The 19,779-nt window shown below is 36.5% G+C and overlaps 1 protein-coding gene across 1 annotated transcript in view; it reads right to left on the bottom strand.

Annotated features, from left to right (window-relative positions):
- Positions 1–607: 607 nt before the first annotated feature.
- LOC124160840 overlaps positions 608–19,779 on the bottom strand; it is a 189,245-nt gene continuing 170,073 nt past the window's right edge. Inside the window, exon 3 of the mRNA XM_046536932.1 lies at positions 608–5,900. Within this exon, the coding sequence (XP_046392888.1) occupies positions 5,677–5,900 (224 nt within the window). The 3' untranslated portion in view covers positions 608–5,676. The remainder of the gene's footprint in view (positions 5,901–19,779) is intronic.

The raw sequence follows: 19,779 nt of genomic DNA, 5'->3' as shown, positions 1-19,779 counted from the left end.
AATGAGACTCTCTCACCTCACAGCTCTATCTGCTGAGTCGCACATTTGAACTGACTCACTCGCACAATGCCCATCACTACACTCAACCATAGTGTTGAAACATTGGCAAAATGGATATTGTAACCTGGTGTACCTGAGAACCTGAGGACACCTTTTAGTAGCCATTATTTTTTCCTCGCAAGGAAAGTGGGTTTTTCTAATAAATGACAATGTTACTATTACGAAAGTGGTATTTCAATCTTGAGAGACACTCTGTACGGTTATTGGGCTCACCAGCCTTCCAGTTAAATTGGAGCACATCACAAACTGATTCAATGAGAGAGGCATGGGTGTGTGCTCAAACAACTCCACCTCAAAAGTGAAAGACAAACATTTACATTTCTACCCTGAATGATTAGGAAATCAAGGACTTGTATCAAAATGTTTGTGTTCTACTCAAAGAGTTTTAATCCCAGAGTTTTGCTTTCCTTTGTATTAAAATGTATTTTTTCAGATGTAACTTTAAAGTATTAGATTTCGAGGCTTTCCTATATTTAGTAAATGCTTTGTAATGTAACATAAAGTATAAGGTTGCTGAAAATTGTTTGTTGAATTGATAGGAGGGTAATTTTTATGTTCACAACCTTTATTTTCTATAAATTCACCCAATACATCATTATAGTATTAGTAACACATGGGGTGAAGAAAATGTACAGCCCAGAGGGCAATGTAGCGAGACAAACAGAAAACAACAGCAACGATGATAACAACTGACAACAATACAGCGCTCCGGCTTGGGACTTAAATAAGCCGGAGAGGCACCTCTGGCAGTATAGAAATGGGAGTGAGCTATTAAACTTTTAAAAATCATACTCTACATTAAGGTCTACTTTAAAAACTAATACCATCAATTTTTAAGACATTTTTAATAGGCGTAAATTGAAAAAGATCCATTGATCAATTGTAACATTACACTTTTCTGGCAAAACTAATTCTTTGCCATACCTTTGGTTTTTACATTGATGTTATTTTGGTTAGAGAATCAATTCAAATTGTACGTCTCCAAAAAATCATAAATTTGACTTTCCCAAGCTCAACTGCGTATCAAAATACAATTTTGGTGCCAAATCATTCATATTATTGGCTCTTACAGATAATTTGTGGAAGTGAACCTAAATTTACTTGTATTTTTTTAATAACTTATTAATATTAAGACCATTCAAAAATTGATGTTGATAGAATTAATGAAGTGGATTTTTGGCAGTAGTGAGTGGTGCTGAACACAGAATTCTCTGAAACTCAGATTGGCATTCAAGTCACATGCATATGAAGACAATGCCTACGGTTTCATCAAACAATTTTCATAACTCTAAATGAAGTATGTCATATTTGAACTCATATTCTAAAGGTAAAAATTTCTTTCCTTATTTTACCAATTTTATTATTCTCCAAAGCTCTCCCTTTATATTGTGATAATGCTACAAAAGGGTAATCTCACCCTTTATTTCGTGCGTCCCCAATGATTGTGGCAAATTAAAATATGAGCTTCATTGCACTTGAAAATATTCCTACCAATATAGTTATGGAGGTTAGGTTTTGTTGTTGTATACAGAGGAAACAGGTATAATAATTCACACAATGCTTTCTGTAAAAAAATTATGTTAAAAAATGCAGATAATAACTTAAGAGTTACAGAAATTTTCTCAGATAAAAAAGTAAAATTTATGTATACGTAATTAAACTATCACATACCATGGGTAATACAAGATGTGGCAAATGAGAGACTCAGCGGGAGTAGGCCCAATTTCTATTGCTCGAAAACAGTTCTTACTCTTAGCATATTTATGTAATGGCTACTCAGAAAAGACAATAGTAATGAATATTTATTTTATAACATTTGCTTTCTGGTTGTTTTATTCACAGCATCTCTGATAAACATTATTATTATGTATTGAAGGTTTTTATTGACCAATTATTAAAATATACTTATATGTCCCTTATCATGCATCAAAAAAATATCATTTTTAAAATTCACTTAGGTACTCGCTAAAATAAATCACTTAGCGAACAATTGTTTTAAATCGAGGATATTTACATCAATATGTTATTATTTGAAATGTCTATATCTTTAAATTATCGGTGTATAAATTAAGAGTAGTTGAGGATCAGGGTTTTTAAGTGTATCTAGCAAATGGTCATTATGTACTATGAGCTGGTGAAAATCCACCAATCTATAAAAAATAGGTTTAATCATGTTAGGGTCTAAAGTAAATCTCAAATAAGCGCAATAAAATTTTTAGAACAGTTATTTGACAATAATTTATGCTTTTCTTTTTTAATTTGAAATGTTGAAATTTCTATTTAGTAATTCACAGTTACTTTTAGCATTGTTTGAAATCATCTATTCCAAACTTTGAGCTCAAACTTGGTGCTAGTACGCTATGTTTGAAAACAGTGAGTAATGAAGGCAATGCATTATTCTCTCATTTGTTCTATTTCTCTATCAGATTTTTGTGTCTGAAAAGGTACAATATCCCTTACTTAATGGCAGCTTTTATATCTACTTGCAATATTTGCAGCTTTGTGGGTAATGAGGTACATTGTAAGAGGGGGCTGGCCAAAACACTACACTTGTGGCAGCGCTACAATTAAATCTTCATGTGATCATTTGCCAAAATTCTATTTGAATCTTACATTAAATTATAACCACAACAAGAGCGTTTAAATTAGAATTATGTTTTCCAATGTTTTTGTAAACATGATTTTATTCCTACAAATATGATGAACAACTGTACAGAGTTATTAAACAAACTAAAATATTTGTGTCTACTTTACATAGCGAGGTGAATGAATACATGCTTATTTTAAAGATCACATGAAAGCACATTCTCATCCTAATTACATCAGTCATACTTTTAACCTAATGTAAATCACAGTAATAACAGAGACTTCTTTCCTATTGGTACAACTTATTGAATATGTTGCAAAATAAACGTGTGTCATTAATAGTAATAACAATCATAGATGTAAAAATTCTAAGGCTGTGAACATAATACTTTAAACAGTATTTAAATTTCCCTAACTCAACTATTTAATGTAGAACAATTTTACTTCACAATGCAACCATATTAAGGAAATTCAGTACAGTTTGCATCTAGGCTTGTAACAATTTTTAATAATGCTCTGATTGATCCTCAATTACTCATCATGGCTCAATCGTTGTCACACTGATTTCATTTTCAATTCAAGGTATATTGATAAATAATACCACATTCCATGCAAAATATTTGCAAAAGTACACAAAAATAAAAAGGTGTTCTAGAGCTTTTTTGTGGCAAAACAATCCTTTTCTCTTTTTTGGTAAAAACGTTTCACTTACTTCAATGCAAATTTCTTTTGAGAACAAAATACAGATAGCCTTGGGAGAAAATTGAGTTTTTTTTTCAAATCTTAAAATATATTTCTCTGCTAAATTATTATGTTTCTAGAATCATGATTGCTCTGTCCATTACAGAAGTGTTGGTTTTGTTGATTGGTCAACCATCCTTCTGCAAATACTTTTCTAAATGTGTGCTAACATGTAATTTCATGTAGTAATTTTTGTAACACTCTCTCTCTCTCATTTACCGTCACCTAAGACACAATTTGATATTTTATATCACCATTTAATATTTGCCTTTTATCAAAGGTATTCCTGTTATCCTTTCCAAAACATTTTTGAAGCGTAAATCTTCATCTTATTTTGTGATATCAATCACTATTATTATATTACTGTGTTTAAAGCATGGTGCTTTTGAGTTTTAATGCTAATTATTTCAAAAGCCTGAAATCATAGAACTGTGGAAAAAATAATTATTTAATGAAGCTGAGTCGTTGAGATAGCCATTCGGTATCTCTCTACCATTTCAAAGTGATTGAACGAAGTTATTTTTTTCCCATTTTGGGACAATTTACTTCCCATCATAACAATTATAATTATATGTACATTTGATTAAATAAATGGGCAACATGGACAGAGAAATTTCAATGCATGCATTGCAAACATCAGGGAAATCAGTCGCACAGTACAATATTAAATAGATAAAATTGATCATATTTCCCTCTCACCTCTCCAAATTATTTTTATTTGAACAATATTTTTGTCACTAAAATTATCATTATTTTATCACCTAATGCAAAAGTGAAGGCATTTTAAGAATAAACTCATCTTAAGACATTAATCCACTTCAGAACGAAAGAAGAAATCGTTACTTACTAATCGCATTTTTACAAACTTATTATGACCCAAGAATTTTACACTTTGTGAAAAATGATGATCATAGTACCTGATGGAAATATCACACTATTTGGGAACTGTGTACTGAACACAATAATAATGGGCTTACTTCTCATAAGTTTTACTCTATAATAGTGAATTTTAACCAGGCTATGTTGTTAATGGGAGGAAAATCCCCACACAATAATACTCACAAGATTTCTATTATTAACCTATTAGTATTATTGTTGTCAATGAGGCCGCAATAACTTCTACAGATTTCATTTTTAATGATCTTCACTTTTCAAGCTTTTTTGCCAGTTAACAACCGCACTAATTGTAACAAGTTAAAAACTTAAGTTTTCATGGCATTGTTTAGCTTCACCTCTAGTGTTTAAATTTATTGCTTAACTTATAAACTTCAACGGTAACCCTCTATGGCATTTGGTGCATTTACTTTGCTAATTCAAGTTGTATTCTTCCTAATTTCAGAACTATTTGAAACACATCTGTACAAAGCCATTTTTTCTGATTATACAAGAGGTGTGCTCGGATGATGACACCCAGGAAAATCACAGTTTGTTTTTTTTTCAGTAGCAATTATAACAATGCAATGAACACCACGACTTGACAAAATAAATTTATCTGAAAAGAATGAATTTCCTGATAATTATAGGTGGTTATTACACTCTTCTGCGCTTACTGAGCCTCTAGAAAAGGAGAGTCGAAATGAGAAGAGAAAACGTGTGAGAGGGTGAACTTGCTACAGCGACAGGTACTAATTATTTGCTGCCCACTCATCATGCACACAGTTAATATAGTTCATAATGGGCCACACAGTCAGGTCTGATAGTGATCTTATCATTATTGTAGTAGCAAAGACATTTGCACGGAAATGAGAATGTAATTTTTAAACATGTGGAGCAGCTTTTTAGAGAGAGGAAAAAAATAAATTAAGGTTGCAGCCTCTAAAGTCAACCCTGGAACTGTTTAACCTGCATGAATGGCACACTTCAGGGGGCATCGAAAAAAGGTGGATGTTGATTTTTTTTTTAAATGTGAGCCAATGCCTTGCATTCGTGAAATTCACCTTCTGGGGGTAGTAAAAAAAAAATTGAATGCCTTCCTAAGCATGCATCAGCTATTGCAACTCTGCTTATAATATTTTTTTTCTTTTCATTTTATCCCCTACCAAATGATCAAGGTCTGTCGTTAACGATTTGCTCGGCTTTTCTTCTTCTCTCTCTCGCTCTCTCTACAAACATCTTATTGCCCCATCATTATTTTGCGTATTGGGTGTGGGGGAAGAGCAACAGTTTTTAGGAGATGGGGCGGATAAAGCATCCCTTGAGATCATTTTTTTAAACAATTTTTTAAATTATTACATTTTCTTCTTTTTTATTCCTCTCCCCTCTTTGTCAAGTTTACTCTAAGTCTCTTTGTTATAAAATAGCCACGTGCTTTCTCAGAGTGACCAATGTGACTAGGAGGAGGAGCAATTCACTGATCCGTTGAGGGGAGGCTCCATTGCATAGATCTCCTTTGCAGGCGCAGTAGTTGACATTCACTTCATACGTCCCTGATCTCTGGATACACAGCTTGCCATCTTCTGGTGAGACGTCGCCAACGTAACCACATGTTCGGATGTATCTTGTCTTTCCATAAACTGAGGAAGAGAGAAAAAATAACTGGATTAATCTTGAGGAATTCATAAAAATTATTTTCTAGATGTGGGATTTTATTAAATTAAATCATCTGTTATACTTAGGCAGAAAATTTTAATTTTGAACAGTGAGAGATGTAATTTTTCTACTCCCACCCTTGTTAAGATATGAATGGGTGTTATATTAAGTGTTTAACCATCTAAGTTTTAAATATGTCATGATGAAAGCACTCATTCTGAGTGTGTTGGGCAGCAGCGGATCCAGGATAGGGACAAGGGTTAGGGGGGTTAGGGGGCTTTCCTTTCCTGTTTCCTGTTTTCCATTCGACAACTGAACAAAATTACCATTTTATCTAGTGTAAATTTGATTCCCAAGTGGACCCCCCTAGCCCATCTCTGGATCCGCCACTGATCAGGAGTACAATTTTTTTGGGGGTGAGGATTAATTACCCAATAATTCTCAGTTTCTTCAAGTCTTGATAACCACAAATGGTAGAAAGAGAGAAAAAGTTTATGAACTATGTGTAGTTAAGCAAGTATTTTCATTATTGTTATAACTAAATAAGGCCATGAAAATCACAGGGGTTAGACAAACGTCTTGCATCAATCACTTTGAGATCTGGTTACTATATTTATAGTTGATTTTATAGTGCATATCGATATGAATGAAATATTAAAAAAGCGAATATTAATTGTATTTGAAGGCAAAGGAAATCAAAGTCATAATTAAGTGCCCAATAGAAGAATTATTTATTTGGTTATAGGTACATAGTGATTATTTTATGGTTACGTCAGGCTTCCTGGAAATGAAAGTTATGAATAGTAAAATTGTCCAAAAGAGCTAATTATGAACTCATATTCTTCAGACTTCTTCGTAGATTCTGTGATTCGGTCAAAATGCGTATAAAATCCTTTGCCTTTCGTATCCTTGAGTGTAGTCAACACGAATTGTTATCCTGGAATGTAGGCAACAATTTTGTGTAGTAATCGAAATAGTATAAATAGCGTTCCCGTTTTGAAAATGGAATCAGTAGCAAGGGCGGATCCAGGTTCTTTTTATGGGTGATGTACAAGGGTCTGACTGGCAAACGGTCTTCTCATATTTTAGATTAAAATCAACATAAAACAATTACTGTGTGAAATTTTCTCTAAATTTTTACACGAAAGTTATGAACATGAAAATATAGATGAGTTACATATATAGTAACGACAGTTTTCGAGCCCCTTGCGCATCTTTATGTGACCTCTGACTAGCGAATGACTAATTACCGACAAATCTGTCTTCTTGACTTGGGCTCAAGGCCTAAATGATTGAGACTCCGTAATACACAAAACAAAAGGAACGTAAGATAACCGTATTGAAAATCTTGTCTAAACTGGCTTGACCTGTTAGAAATTTCAGCTCCAGATATGGGAATGACTAATTTATTGTCATGAATTAATTATGAATTATTTGTTGAGGGTATTCATTTGGTCAGTGGTGTAACTAGGGATGTGCTTTGGGGGGGATGGAATGGCCTGGGGTTGCGATCCCCTCTTTTCCAGGCATCTGGAGTCCATAAGCGTGGTGAAAAGCGAATACGTCACAAAAAACTATATATTTGATTCGATATAAATAGAAAGTAAGGCTAACCACCATTTATTTATCATTGAGCAGTATAGGAATACCAAGAATCCCGGAGTCTACAAATTTCGTAGATCCAATGTTAATACTGATGACGTTATGTCCATTTACGTATTTGTCAGTGATAACGTATCGATGTTACGATAACATAGATCCCTCTCGAAAAAAGAAATCTATAACCGCTTTTGTTAACCTTCCAAGTATTCGTCATTCTCCATATAATGTCGTGTACCATCTTTGTTAACTACTATTTTCAATAGTTATTAGCAATCGATAGAATTCAAGAAAACTAAGATTCAGTATATATCGATAATGAGCCCATACGCCAAGACGTTCTCCATTGGCCTATATTAGGAAGACCAAGGTATACGTAATTAGAAAATTTTATACGGCTATACGAAAAACTAATCAAGACATGCTTATTTCCGCATTTGGTACGATAATCGAATTGAACTTGCGATTAAACTCACACCTGTGCTGCAAAATCCGCAAAAAAAAGATTGGGTTTCGGGAAAATTTTTGAAAAATGACCTGCCTGGATATACATTTTGCATCATTTTGGCAATAAAAATTTAACTTTAAGCAGATGCAGTTATTACATTTCAAAACTAGACAATTGTTTTAAATAACTTTCTTACATCTCTGAGGCTTTGGGGGGGATCATCCCCCCATATTTACGCCACTGCTTTCGGTAAAGGTAGGTATAGTAGAAACATTATGCAAAGTATCCCGGCCTGTCTCTCTTCTCACATGGAACTTAACTCTCTGAATTCACAATTAGGGTGATTATTTTCCATTTAATAATCTGTTCCTCCTCCATCCCCGTTTCTCTCGCATAATATCAGAGGCGGTCTGGCCAGGCCGGCTGGTCGGCGATCGCCGAGGGCCCCGGAGCTTAGGGGGGGCCCCCACAACGATCGCGTCTCTTTTGAAGCGCATATGAAAGGCGTAATAAAGAAATATTAAGATTAGTTGAACCAAAGTTTTTTTTGCGATTATAAAATTCAGTAAAAATATTATATAAAAATAATAAAATAAAGGTGTTAGAGGATTAAAGAGAACCTGATGCTTTTTTTGAAAGGCTTATTTGAAAGGGTTATTTTTGAGACTTTTTAGATTTAAGTGCAATTTTAAGGAACAAATTCAGTAAATAGGTAATTGAACCATAACATATTATTTTATTTCTCCAGCTGTGAAATTCTCACTTTTCATAGTATTTTTGCTGACGAAATTGCTATTTTATTAATTTTTATCTAGAGTTTAATTGCCAGAATAGCGTCAAAATGGTAATGAGGGCAGCCGAGGGCCTCCAATCATCCCAGACTGCCCCTGAATAATATCCTTCTCTCTAAAACGGTTTTCAGCATCCCCTTCCTGCTTAGTACTTGCTTCATCCAAAACCTCATTCTCTGTACTTTCACTCAGGTACGTAGGGTTGGGGGCTTTAGACCCCTTCGAATCTTAATACCTTGTAGCGACTGCCCGCCGGAGGCAACTTGCCCAGGGGCACTTCTCCTCTAAATTTCTGTTAAAAGTTATGGACTAGCTATTAAAAGTTGTGGACTGAGATCATAATTTTAGTATGGTATGGCATTTGGAGGAGGCGAACGACAGCCGAGGTCATTTACGCCATGACGGAAGGGTATGGGAGGAAGGGTGGAGAGAAACCCGGCGTCAGCATTAGCCTGCTATAAACGAAAGGCGCCAAGGGGACCACGGCCTAACGTCCCATCCGACGGACGTAGTGTTGCGCTTGAAATTTCCTCCGCACAACATTCAAGCAGGGATCGAGCAGTCTCTGAAAAATTCTCTGCCACTGCCGGGATTTGGACCGGAGCCCATAGAGTGGAAAGCCAACACTAGCCACCACACCAACCCGATCCCCCATAACTTCAGACGCGAGATTTTCCCGAAATCGGAAATTTCCCCAAAGCTTCTACCTCGAGTAACCTAAAGTTTATTTTTTTTTCGAAAAATTAGGCGGATTTTGGAATCATACGGCTAAAGGGTTTGTACTAAGTATGTCCGTTTCGGTATGAACCAAAGCGACGATCATAAATTTTAGCAATATACAATCGAAATTTATAGCTTATTAAATGAAAGATATGATCGTATAAAATCGTTTCAGGCTTGATTTAGTGGAATATTGCTATATCCATGATAAAAACACAAATGGTAATTTCAGCACTATTAGCCTGCTCTTAACGAAAGGCGCCAAGGGGACCACGGCCTAACGTCCCATCCGACGGACGTAGTGCTGCGCTTGAAATGTCCTCCGCATAACATTCAAGCAGGGATCGAGCAGTCTCTGAAAAATTCTCTGCCACTGCCGGGATTTGGACCGGAGCCCATAGAGTGGAAAGCCAACACTAGCCACCACACCAACCCGATCCCCCATAACTTCAGACGCGAGATTTTCCCGAAATCGGAAATTTCCCCAAAGCTTCTACCTCGAGTAACCTAAAGTTTATTTTTTTTTCGAAAAATTAGGCGGATTTTGGAATCACATGGCTAAAGGGTTTGTATTAAGTATGTCCGTTTCGGTATAAACCAAAGCGACGATCATAAATTTTAGCAATATACAATCGAAATTTATAGCTTATTAAATGAAAGATATGATCGTATAAAATCGTTTCAGGCTTGATTTTGTGGAATATTGCTATATCCATGATAAAAACACAAATGGTAATTTCCACACTATTTAATCCACCACTCAACGATCGACCATTGTTTCTTTGACTTTGACCTTGAGCAAAGTGGTGAAACCATGATCGGTCGTTGAGTGGTGGATTAAATAGTGTGGAAATTGCCATTTGTGTTTCTATCATGGAAAGGTATGATTTTACAATGCATGGAAATGGAAAACAAATTACTAGTATTGGCGACCTCCATACCACCCAAGCACCGCGTTTTCTTTTTACGTGCCTGCTTCCACTGGAATTTTTCTGTCCTCACCCACCATTTCTAGCACTTCCTTGTCCTCTCCGTCCACTTCACCTTCTCCAGGATCCTCCTTATCCACATCTCAATTGTGTTCAGTCATATCTTGTCTTCCTATCTCCGCACCCACCTTTACACAAGTGCTTTACTCCCGATCAGAGTCTTCAATAGCCTTTTCTGTCCACTCTAGTTCTGCGATCAGCTCATCATATCTATCCTATTCGTGAACGCCTCCTTTTAGGATTTTCTATCTACTTTTATTTTGAGAGGAAGAATCACTCTCGTTTTTTCGTTGCGCGTCACTTATTTAAAACTTGTAGTATATTCGTATTTCAATTTTTAGGTTTTACATAATAGAACTTTGTAAACATTTACCTTTGACTCAAATTCGAAAATTACTCTGATGAATTCCCTATTAAAAATGTTTAAGTTTGAGATGCAGGAAAATATATACAAGGTCATAAAATTTCAAGTATAAGTTTTAAATGAGGAATTTGTCGCGAAAAAAAAACAAAATACGAGCGGTCGAAACAGGACCGGATTTTCCTAAAGGCTATCTAGGCTTCAGCGTAGGGCCTCAATATCACGAGATGCCTGCATTAACTCTGCATTCTCGACTTAAAAAAATTATTATATGTGCCACATTTTAAATAAAGGTTAGTAACAATCACAACATGTTTCATTTAACATATTGATAGTTATCACAGTAATGATGTATTTTATTATCACTCTTGTAATTTACACACTTAAAAATGGGAGGTGAAAGGGCATCACAGGTGGAATAACCTAGGGCCTCTTTTCATCTAAATCCAACCCTGGGTCGAAAGGGAGTGATGCATCCTCATATGGGCGTAATCAGCGGGGGGCAACTGCCCCCCTAGAAGCGAAAATAAATTTAGTTCAAAACAAAAGTTATGAAAAAATTTCCTTTTGAAGGAAAATGATATTAGTATAATACATGGAACTATAATAAAATTTATTTTTTCAAGCAAATAGTAATAAAAACTAATAAATTGCTATCACTATTTCCTTAAAATTTTGGTTTCATTTGCCTTTTCTGTGCAGAAAAGTTACAAATTGAACAACCACGGCTAGTTTTGCCCCCCCCCCCCCCCATAGCTTTGATTCTGGGTACGCCCATGCGTCCTCATAAGCCTAAAATCAGTTGCGCTTGCATTTACAATAAGGAAAACTGAGTTATAAAAGGGGAGTTGGCCTTCTCTCTCCTTAAAAATACTATAGGATGTCTGTTTGTCTGTCCGCTATGCATTTCGATACGGCTGCAGGGATTGCAACCAACTTGAGTACATGGGTATATCTCATGCTTCCTTACCCCTTTGTACTACTTCTAGTTGCGCCCAACGCGTCCTTTGCGTCATTTTCTCATTACCGTTTGTTACGTCAAATAATTCACTACTTCTACTATTATTACTTCACTACATAACTACTTCTGTGGTTGGACGTCGAACCGGGTAGGTACACATTAACACGCTTAAAGGGAAAATGTTACTCAAAGAATTGTACACTTAACTATTAATTCTGTTGGTGTAAACCTTTTGCTGGGGTATGCGTTCACACGACGTTTTTAGCCAACGCACGTACGGACACCAATAATGGTCAATACTAAGGAGCGGAGTATACGCTGATCCCGTGCGTGGTATACGGAAATCGTTTTTTCCATTGCTTGCTGACCATTTGTACGTGTACCATCATCATACTTGCTTTGTTCCTTTACCAAAAAATCGTGCCGTGTGACAATGAATTCCTAGTTCCAAATTCCCCGCTTTCCTGCATACCTAACTGCTATCCTTCCTGAGCAACGCAGGGTGGCCTGCTAGTTGTGAATAAAAGAGGTTGCTCCAAGTGGGGAGGGGAGATAGACCGAGGTGACCGACAAAGAGCTCCATGTAAACCTACATTGACCGGTTGAATGCTTTGATAACAGTAATAATATGTTAGAAAAGTTTAGTCTGCCTTCATTCCTAGATTTAGTAATGTTAATTAGCTTGATATTGTCCCTTTCAATCGAATGTGGGGTGATGGAAACTAATTTGTTTATCACATTATTTTTACTCCTGTGGTATTGCCCTTCGTTGCCTTTATTCCGAGAAGTTTAAGCGACGGCCACAGCGAATGAAACCTCATCAAACACGCCATCACAACGAGCTGGCTCAGTTCCTGTGAGTCAGCAAGAGGAAACCCCTCGTGAACTGCCAGAGAGGCATTATTTCGCCGGAGAAGTGGCCCGTTCCAAAGCTTGGAACAAGGTTGGTGCATTTTATTCAATGCTTTCCAGGAGTAAAATTCTACTAATTATGCCAACTTCGAAGACGGGAGAAAATTTCTTTGATCTAAATAGACTTTAAATTTTTACGTCTCTCGTTTTTTTTTACTTCTAAAACCCATTCTGCTAAAGAATTCTTCCGACGGTGAATGCTGGAGGTTTTATAAGGTTGATCGATTAAGTCCTCGCGAGTAGACCACCTCTTTGGTTCACGTAGGGGTACTTTTAACGTCCCGCCACGCCATATCGATCCATGAAGTCAAACTCCAAGGTTAATCTACACGTATGGGGTTCCGTTTTCAGAACGGCGCTCTTGCCTCCTTTAGAAGTGCCTTGAAATGGGGACCACATGGAGGAGGTCCCGTAGAAGCTTAATTTAAGCCACCAAGTGCGCATCTTAATCAGTTTACAAATACGTCCTCAGTACGGCGAGTGCGGAGTAAAATTATATTTTATTCTCCATATCAGCAATATAGCAGCTGTAATAGCGATGAACGGTGTCGAAAAGTTGCGCATTTGGTAAATCACACCACGAATATTACAAAAGAAGATCCTCAACTCGAAATGTGTTGTCACTCACCGCGCATTTAAATGGGTTTACATTATCGCCACTCGCGTTGCTGACAGACAAAGTGATCGGAGTTTCACCGGATAATTAGGTATAATAAGGTGTATTAATGAATATTTTTATACACGATGATGTGATGTATCAAATTCATAACTTTTCAATGCTATTCCTTGCAACTGCAAACAATATACTGCAAAATATTGGACAAAAGTGGATCGCATTGCGCTCATCATCGCGTAGCGGACATTTTTGAAAACCGATAAAAATGCGACCGAAGTGGCAACAGAAATCAAAGTTCAATGAGATGGAATAGGGCCTTCTCTATGCAGTTCCCTCGGATCACACCATCGAGAATATAAAGTTCGTGTAACTTTAAGCCACGTATTTATTGCTCATTTCTCCGTGAGATTCGGTTAGCTCTGCTTGTAAGCGTGTGGCGACTTTTACAAACCCATTTGAATGCGCGGTGTGTGAAAACACATTTAGTGGCTGACTGAAGAGTTCTTCATTGTAATGTTAATGTGTCTCGAATTAATCCTCGGATGACTGAACTAGGAGTACCATAGGAGTAGAATATCTCCAGTCAGTTGCTAAGTTGTGGTTGGTGAACTATTCTCTGATTTTCCGCCGTTTGATCTGTTCCATTTCTCCCAACGTTTCGATTACCGACTCAGCCTTCTTCATCAGGGATATGAATATAAAGCGTTGGGAGAAATGGACCGTATCAAACGGCGTAAAACTCGAGGAAAGTTCACCTATATAATAAGCCTGTAAAACACGAGATTTTTCTTCGCTAGATGTGCTGTCATCCACGGTGAATTAATTCAAATGGGCTTGAAGAAAGTCACCACTTGCGTCTCTAAATGTAGAGCGATCCGAATATCCCGGAGAATTGGGATATAATTAGAGATTTTGACCTAGATTTATATTTGAGATGGCACACACTATCGAATTCATTAATTTATGTTGCTATTCCTCGCGTGTGAAAATTCTCTTGCTAACATTAGGAAAGTATGAATCGCTTGCCCTCATTACTGCGCTTCTGACGTTTTGGAAAACCTGAAGTGGCTGATGTGGTAGCATAAATCAAACTTCTTCGAGACGGACTGGAACCTCTTCCTTGTGGTCCCCTCAACCGTTGACGACCAGCTGGAGAAGAATCAGTTTAACCTCATCAAATTCTTCCATTTGGGCCCTTTTTCCAAGCGATCGGAATAGTTTGAAGAGCATGAACTGAGAGAAGCTATTTGAAACTTCAAGGTGGATGATGTCCTCGGTAAAGAGTCGAATCATGGCTCTTCCTAAGGAAACAATGTAACCCATTTTGAGGTTCTTCCTTCTCAATTTGTGGGGCGTGGCAATCAATCCGTTCTACTTTTGATAGATTTGTAAAATGTATCCAGATAGATTGAAAGCAAGCAGGAGTCCGAAAAAATGTATCATTCACTCAGCGATTCGAAAAGGGATTGAAGTAAAAGTGGGAGAAGGTATTGACTACCAACTGAATTATCAAATTCATTTAAATGGGTCATTTTCATGCAAAGTAAGTTATGGATATGCTCTAGCAACTCTACGCTCTCCCTTCAACCTACTGCCCAAACGGTAAAATTAAATATATATTTTTTATCGGCTCAAGTTACATTCCTTTTAAAACTCCTTCCTGTAGGTGAACACCTCATCATCCCACGCAATTCTATAGGTAATGTATTTTCTCCATGATAAAATAACACAAATGGTAATTTCCACACGTTTAATACAAAACTCAACAACCGACCATGGTTTCAACACATTGTGTCATTTTCAAGGATATACCATTTGTGTTATTTTATCACGGATACATCGAACTTCCACAAAATGGAGCCTGAAACGATTTTATAATGCCTTTTATGTTGTGTTATATTTTCTTCAACCTATTTTCCTGACCTTATAATCATTTATACGATACAAGTTTGTGACCAATGCCGTAATGTTAAGCGTCTCTTTGGTATCGAGTCTCTGCCGAACCTTGTTGCTTTATTTTTTGAGATTGAGGAATAATGTGGGCTGAAAATCGATGATGAACTCCTTTCCACGGTTACTGATATTTCGAAAGAAAACTAAACCAGGTTTCGCGAGGGTAATCGGTGGAGTCATCTTGCTCAGCAGGTAATGCCTTGCCACCTATTCTTTGAAATTTCATCAGTTAGTAGCAAGTTAAATTAGAAAACTTGGTTATCAACCGAATCGAAGCCTACATATTGATCAGCCAAATAATAATGTTATGTAGCAGCGGAGCTAGAAAACTACCTTGAAAGTTGTACTAGATTAGGGTAGTGAGATATTAAAAATCATCTCTGGTGAAAGTGAAAGGGAGCTAAGTTGTAAAAATATCTATTTACATCTGTATATCAGTTTAATATAATGGATTTATCATTATTTTAAGTAAATGTTTATAGGAAAATGTTGTAGCAATAATATGTATTTTTTGAGACAAGTTTTCTCCCTAAGGAGCCTGTTGGACCTAGAGCAGCATGCAAAGCAGGAAAAATGCTCATCCTCCTGACCCCGCTTTGGTGAGGTGTGTTGCCTACCCTCCAGGCACTCAGAAATGTTTGAAGATAGAAAGAAAACGACCTTTAAGATATTCCACCGCGAGTATCCATTTCGAAAATACTTTCCTCCAATATCGTACGAATGTGAAAAAATACTGCTTTAATTTATGGTGTACTTAAATGTTGAAGAGTAGAGTAAGGGTAAATCAACGTGGAAGATTCAATTAATTTACTTCTAAATTTCACCCTATTTTCCAGCGGTAAAATGCGTTTGTTACGTCATTTCATAACGTCGTTTGACTTAAATTTGGGCATTAATTGAGCCAGTGAAAATTTATGGAATCGTGTCTAGCTTGTAGTTTTATCACAACTCGTGATATGCCGAACATCATTTTGCCAAAATGAATTTTCTTAATCCATTTGCGATGTAAATGTGTAATTTCGATCTCTTCTACTCATTGGCAAGCATTCCCGTGAGACACTATAGAGTGTACCAGTCTTTTAAAAAGTAATTTCGGAAAAAAATTAACGTTTGGAAGTCTAAATTTTTTAACGATGGTTAATTAAGTACAATTAAAGAGCCTATTTTTTAATTTTCACGAAAATGGAATTGACCGCATTTTTCGGGGAATATGCTTAACCTCAGTGTTTTCACAGAAGTAAATATTTTACTTTTGAGATACGGGTAATTTTTACAAATGTGTTCTCCATGTACCCTGAAAATTTAGTGATGATAACCTAAGTTTTTAACGCGTAATTAGTCTCCAAAGAAAGTCAAAGCAAAACAGACTGGAAGGCAATGATGCGTCGTGCTAATATATCCCTGTCCCCGTTTCTGTCACTCCTAATAAATTATCACAGTCGCAATATCTATTGGCAGAGATCTTTTTGAGAGATATTCGGCATGTCACGAGTTATGATAAAAATTCAAGTTCGACACGTTTCCATTAATGTTTACTAGTAACTGGAAAATAAATACCCCAACTTAAACCAAAAGACGTTATGAAATTAGGCAAAAATCGGCTCTTACCGCTGGAAAAGTTTGCCAAAAAAGGCAAAATACAACAGTTCAAAGGTAATAATGCGTTGTGTTAATATATCCCTGTCCCCGTTTCTGTCACCCCCGAGTATAATCATGTCGCAATATCTATCGGCAGAACGCCTCTGCGCCTTCGAAAGCCGTATTGATACATCCCTGCTACGGAGCGTCCTTTTGGGAGATAGAGGCTATCTTTCTCTTCGCGCTACCTTCCTCTCTCTCGGTTTCCGTCTCGACATAATCACCCGTTCGATCTGGAGCGATTCAAGGGATGACATAAGTCACGAGAATCTCTCGTCGGTCGTAAACACTTCCTCTGAAGTAGGAGCGACTGCAATAACACGAGCTAAGAACTTGGAAGCGATGGAAGGGGGAAAAAATGTTCCTGGGACAAGCGAATCGATGATAGCCTATCCCTGGGGCTGTAACTCCCAAGAGCGTCGCCCTAGAAGCATTAGTGACGAAAAGAATTGTGCAAATACACTCCAGGAATTCCTGTCGGAGCAGCCGAATTTATATTTCCATCCCGTCCTCGTTAGAGCCCATCGCCTATATTGCGTGGAATTCGCTCGGATCATGCGCCATTATTTTAAAATTGCTACAGCAGGGTGTCTAGTGACCGGAAAACCGGGAGAATCGGGAATTATGCGTGAATTTTTAGTCCCTGGAATTATACATGAATTATTCATGAATTTTTTCTCGGTCCTGGAATTTAAAATCTTTTATTTCAAATACATTTCACATAAAAGTTTGCCAGTTCAAACCCATTCTTTTTTACTTATGACGAATGTCTTGAGGTGCCGAGTGAGAAATTCACAAATTAACTGTAAAATGTAAATAATAAATTAACTGTAACTAAGTGTCATACTTCGAATTAACTTAAAATAATCCATAAATATTATTTAATAGTATTGCAGTAATTTTATGTGTTTTAAAAATTTTATGTATCGCAGTAATCACGTAAGATTATCCTGGATTTAAAAAAAATTTCCCTGGGAAACTTGGAATTATGCATGATTTTTTTCTGCTTTAATTGACTGGACACCCTGTATAATTAAGTGATTGTGTGGAAAATTGTGCATTGTTTTTTTTCTATGCTATGCTTAACGTTGATTGGTGTCTTGGAGTATAGGTCTTGAAGAATTTAAGTAAAAATTTAAAATCTGGATCGAAATTTATGTCAAAATTTTAAATTTATTTATTTTATTTTAATTTTATGTCAAAATTCTAGTCGCTTCTTTTTAATTTTTTCAACCTAATTCTTTTTTCTTATATTGCAGTAGAAAAGTTTCAATAACCTTTGATGCATTTTTGTATCAAATTTGTGTAGGTACTCATATTCATTTGTAGCTCTGATGAAGGTGCATAAAGATACCGAAACGTTGGCAAACATTTGCATTTACGTTTTTCAAGACCTATACTTCAAGACGCTAATCAAAGAAAATTGTAAAAATAAACTTTATTTCAAGGTAGTGCAATTTTCCTCAGACATTTATCGTTTTTTTTGCTCTAACTATATTGTCAATTACCAATCATATCAAAATTTGGGTTTTGATGAGTAAGAGTTTAAAGGAAGTGCTAGTAAAGGCTCTCATCTTGAGTGTAACGCTATATAGAGCGAAACGCCGACGTTGAATTTTGAAAGGTGATGAATTGAATTTTCTGCGTCTCTGTTGCTGTATTTCGATATCCACCAAAGAGAATCAGCGCTAGCTCGGTGGAGAAGTCTCACATTACCAACCATCTAATTAAAGATATACTTAACTAAAAACTATTCTTACTCAATAGTTAGCACCATGTTTTCGGTGGAATTTTTAACTGTAAGAATGACCTAATCCACGAGATCTCTATTTGCCAAGCTCATATAGAGAAACGTAGTGATTCCCAACTTCGAAGGACTTCTTAACGTTTGGCAGCAAAGTGATATAACTGTTATTTCTTAGGACTGTGAACAACTTGGGAGGTTTACCTTCTAGGATGTCTTAATAAATGTTTCTAGGTGAAGTACTTGTAAGCTAATAAAATACTTTATTTTTCCTAGAATATTATTTTTCGGTGAAAAAATCCGCGACGCTATGTTTCGGAAATCTGCTTGCTTCCCATTTTCAACGACTGTTTAGTCTGATTTGTCAGCTTTAACAGGTGTTACATAAATAATTTCTTTGAATCAGTAGCTCTTTCTCTTTATGGACTGCTCTCGTTTCCCAGCCGAGCCTTCTAGTACTTCCTCTTTTTCCGTTCCTTTCGGAAAAGTGATCCGAGGAACTTCAACAGTTTACATCATCTCTGTGTTCTCAGAATCTCTGCATTATTTCGACTCTCTATGGGGAGCGAGTGGTGTGTATTTCATAGTTCTAGCATCTTTTTCTGAGTAGCTGTCATGCTTCAGGTCGCATTGCAAAACGAATATATTTTCTCTGAGAGACTTTCAACTCCCATTTCTCTATCAAATTTTTCATCTACGCCCCAGAAGGCCATTTCTGTCCGTCACCTCCACCTTGTCTGTATTTGTGTCTGTTGAGTGTTTTCAGATCGCGCTTTTTGTCGCGAGAACTATCAAGTAAACGCTTTTCTGACAAATATTTATAAAACACCTCAGCGGTATCGTGATACCGAGTGTGCCTCTAAAATTATACTACACCGGGAAAACCCTGAGGGCCAACAAATGTGATAGTTTGTGAAACGTTTTTTTAATTACGAATAACCGGTACTTGTACTTACTGGTAAAATTAACTTTTCTGCAGCTGCCAATACATGTATAATATATTTTCAGCTTATGGTATAAAATTCTTTGAAGAGCAAGTAACTGTTAAGCTTCAGGACACATTCTCTGCGCAATTTTTAACCCCTATTTTTCCCTCACCTGCAACAAGGGCAGCAAAAAATTGGGTTTTGG

Source organism: Ischnura elegans, chromosome 6 (genome assembly GCF_921293095.1).
Source record: "Ischnura elegans chromosome 6, ioIscEleg1.1, whole genome shotgun sequence".
In the NCBI taxonomy this organism is placed as follows: Eukaryota; Metazoa; Arthropoda; class Insecta; order Odonata; family Coenagrionidae; genus Ischnura; species Ischnura elegans.
The sequence above is the reverse complement of the archived record's forward strand: the minus strand, read 5'-3'. Positions and strand labels throughout refer to the sequence as shown.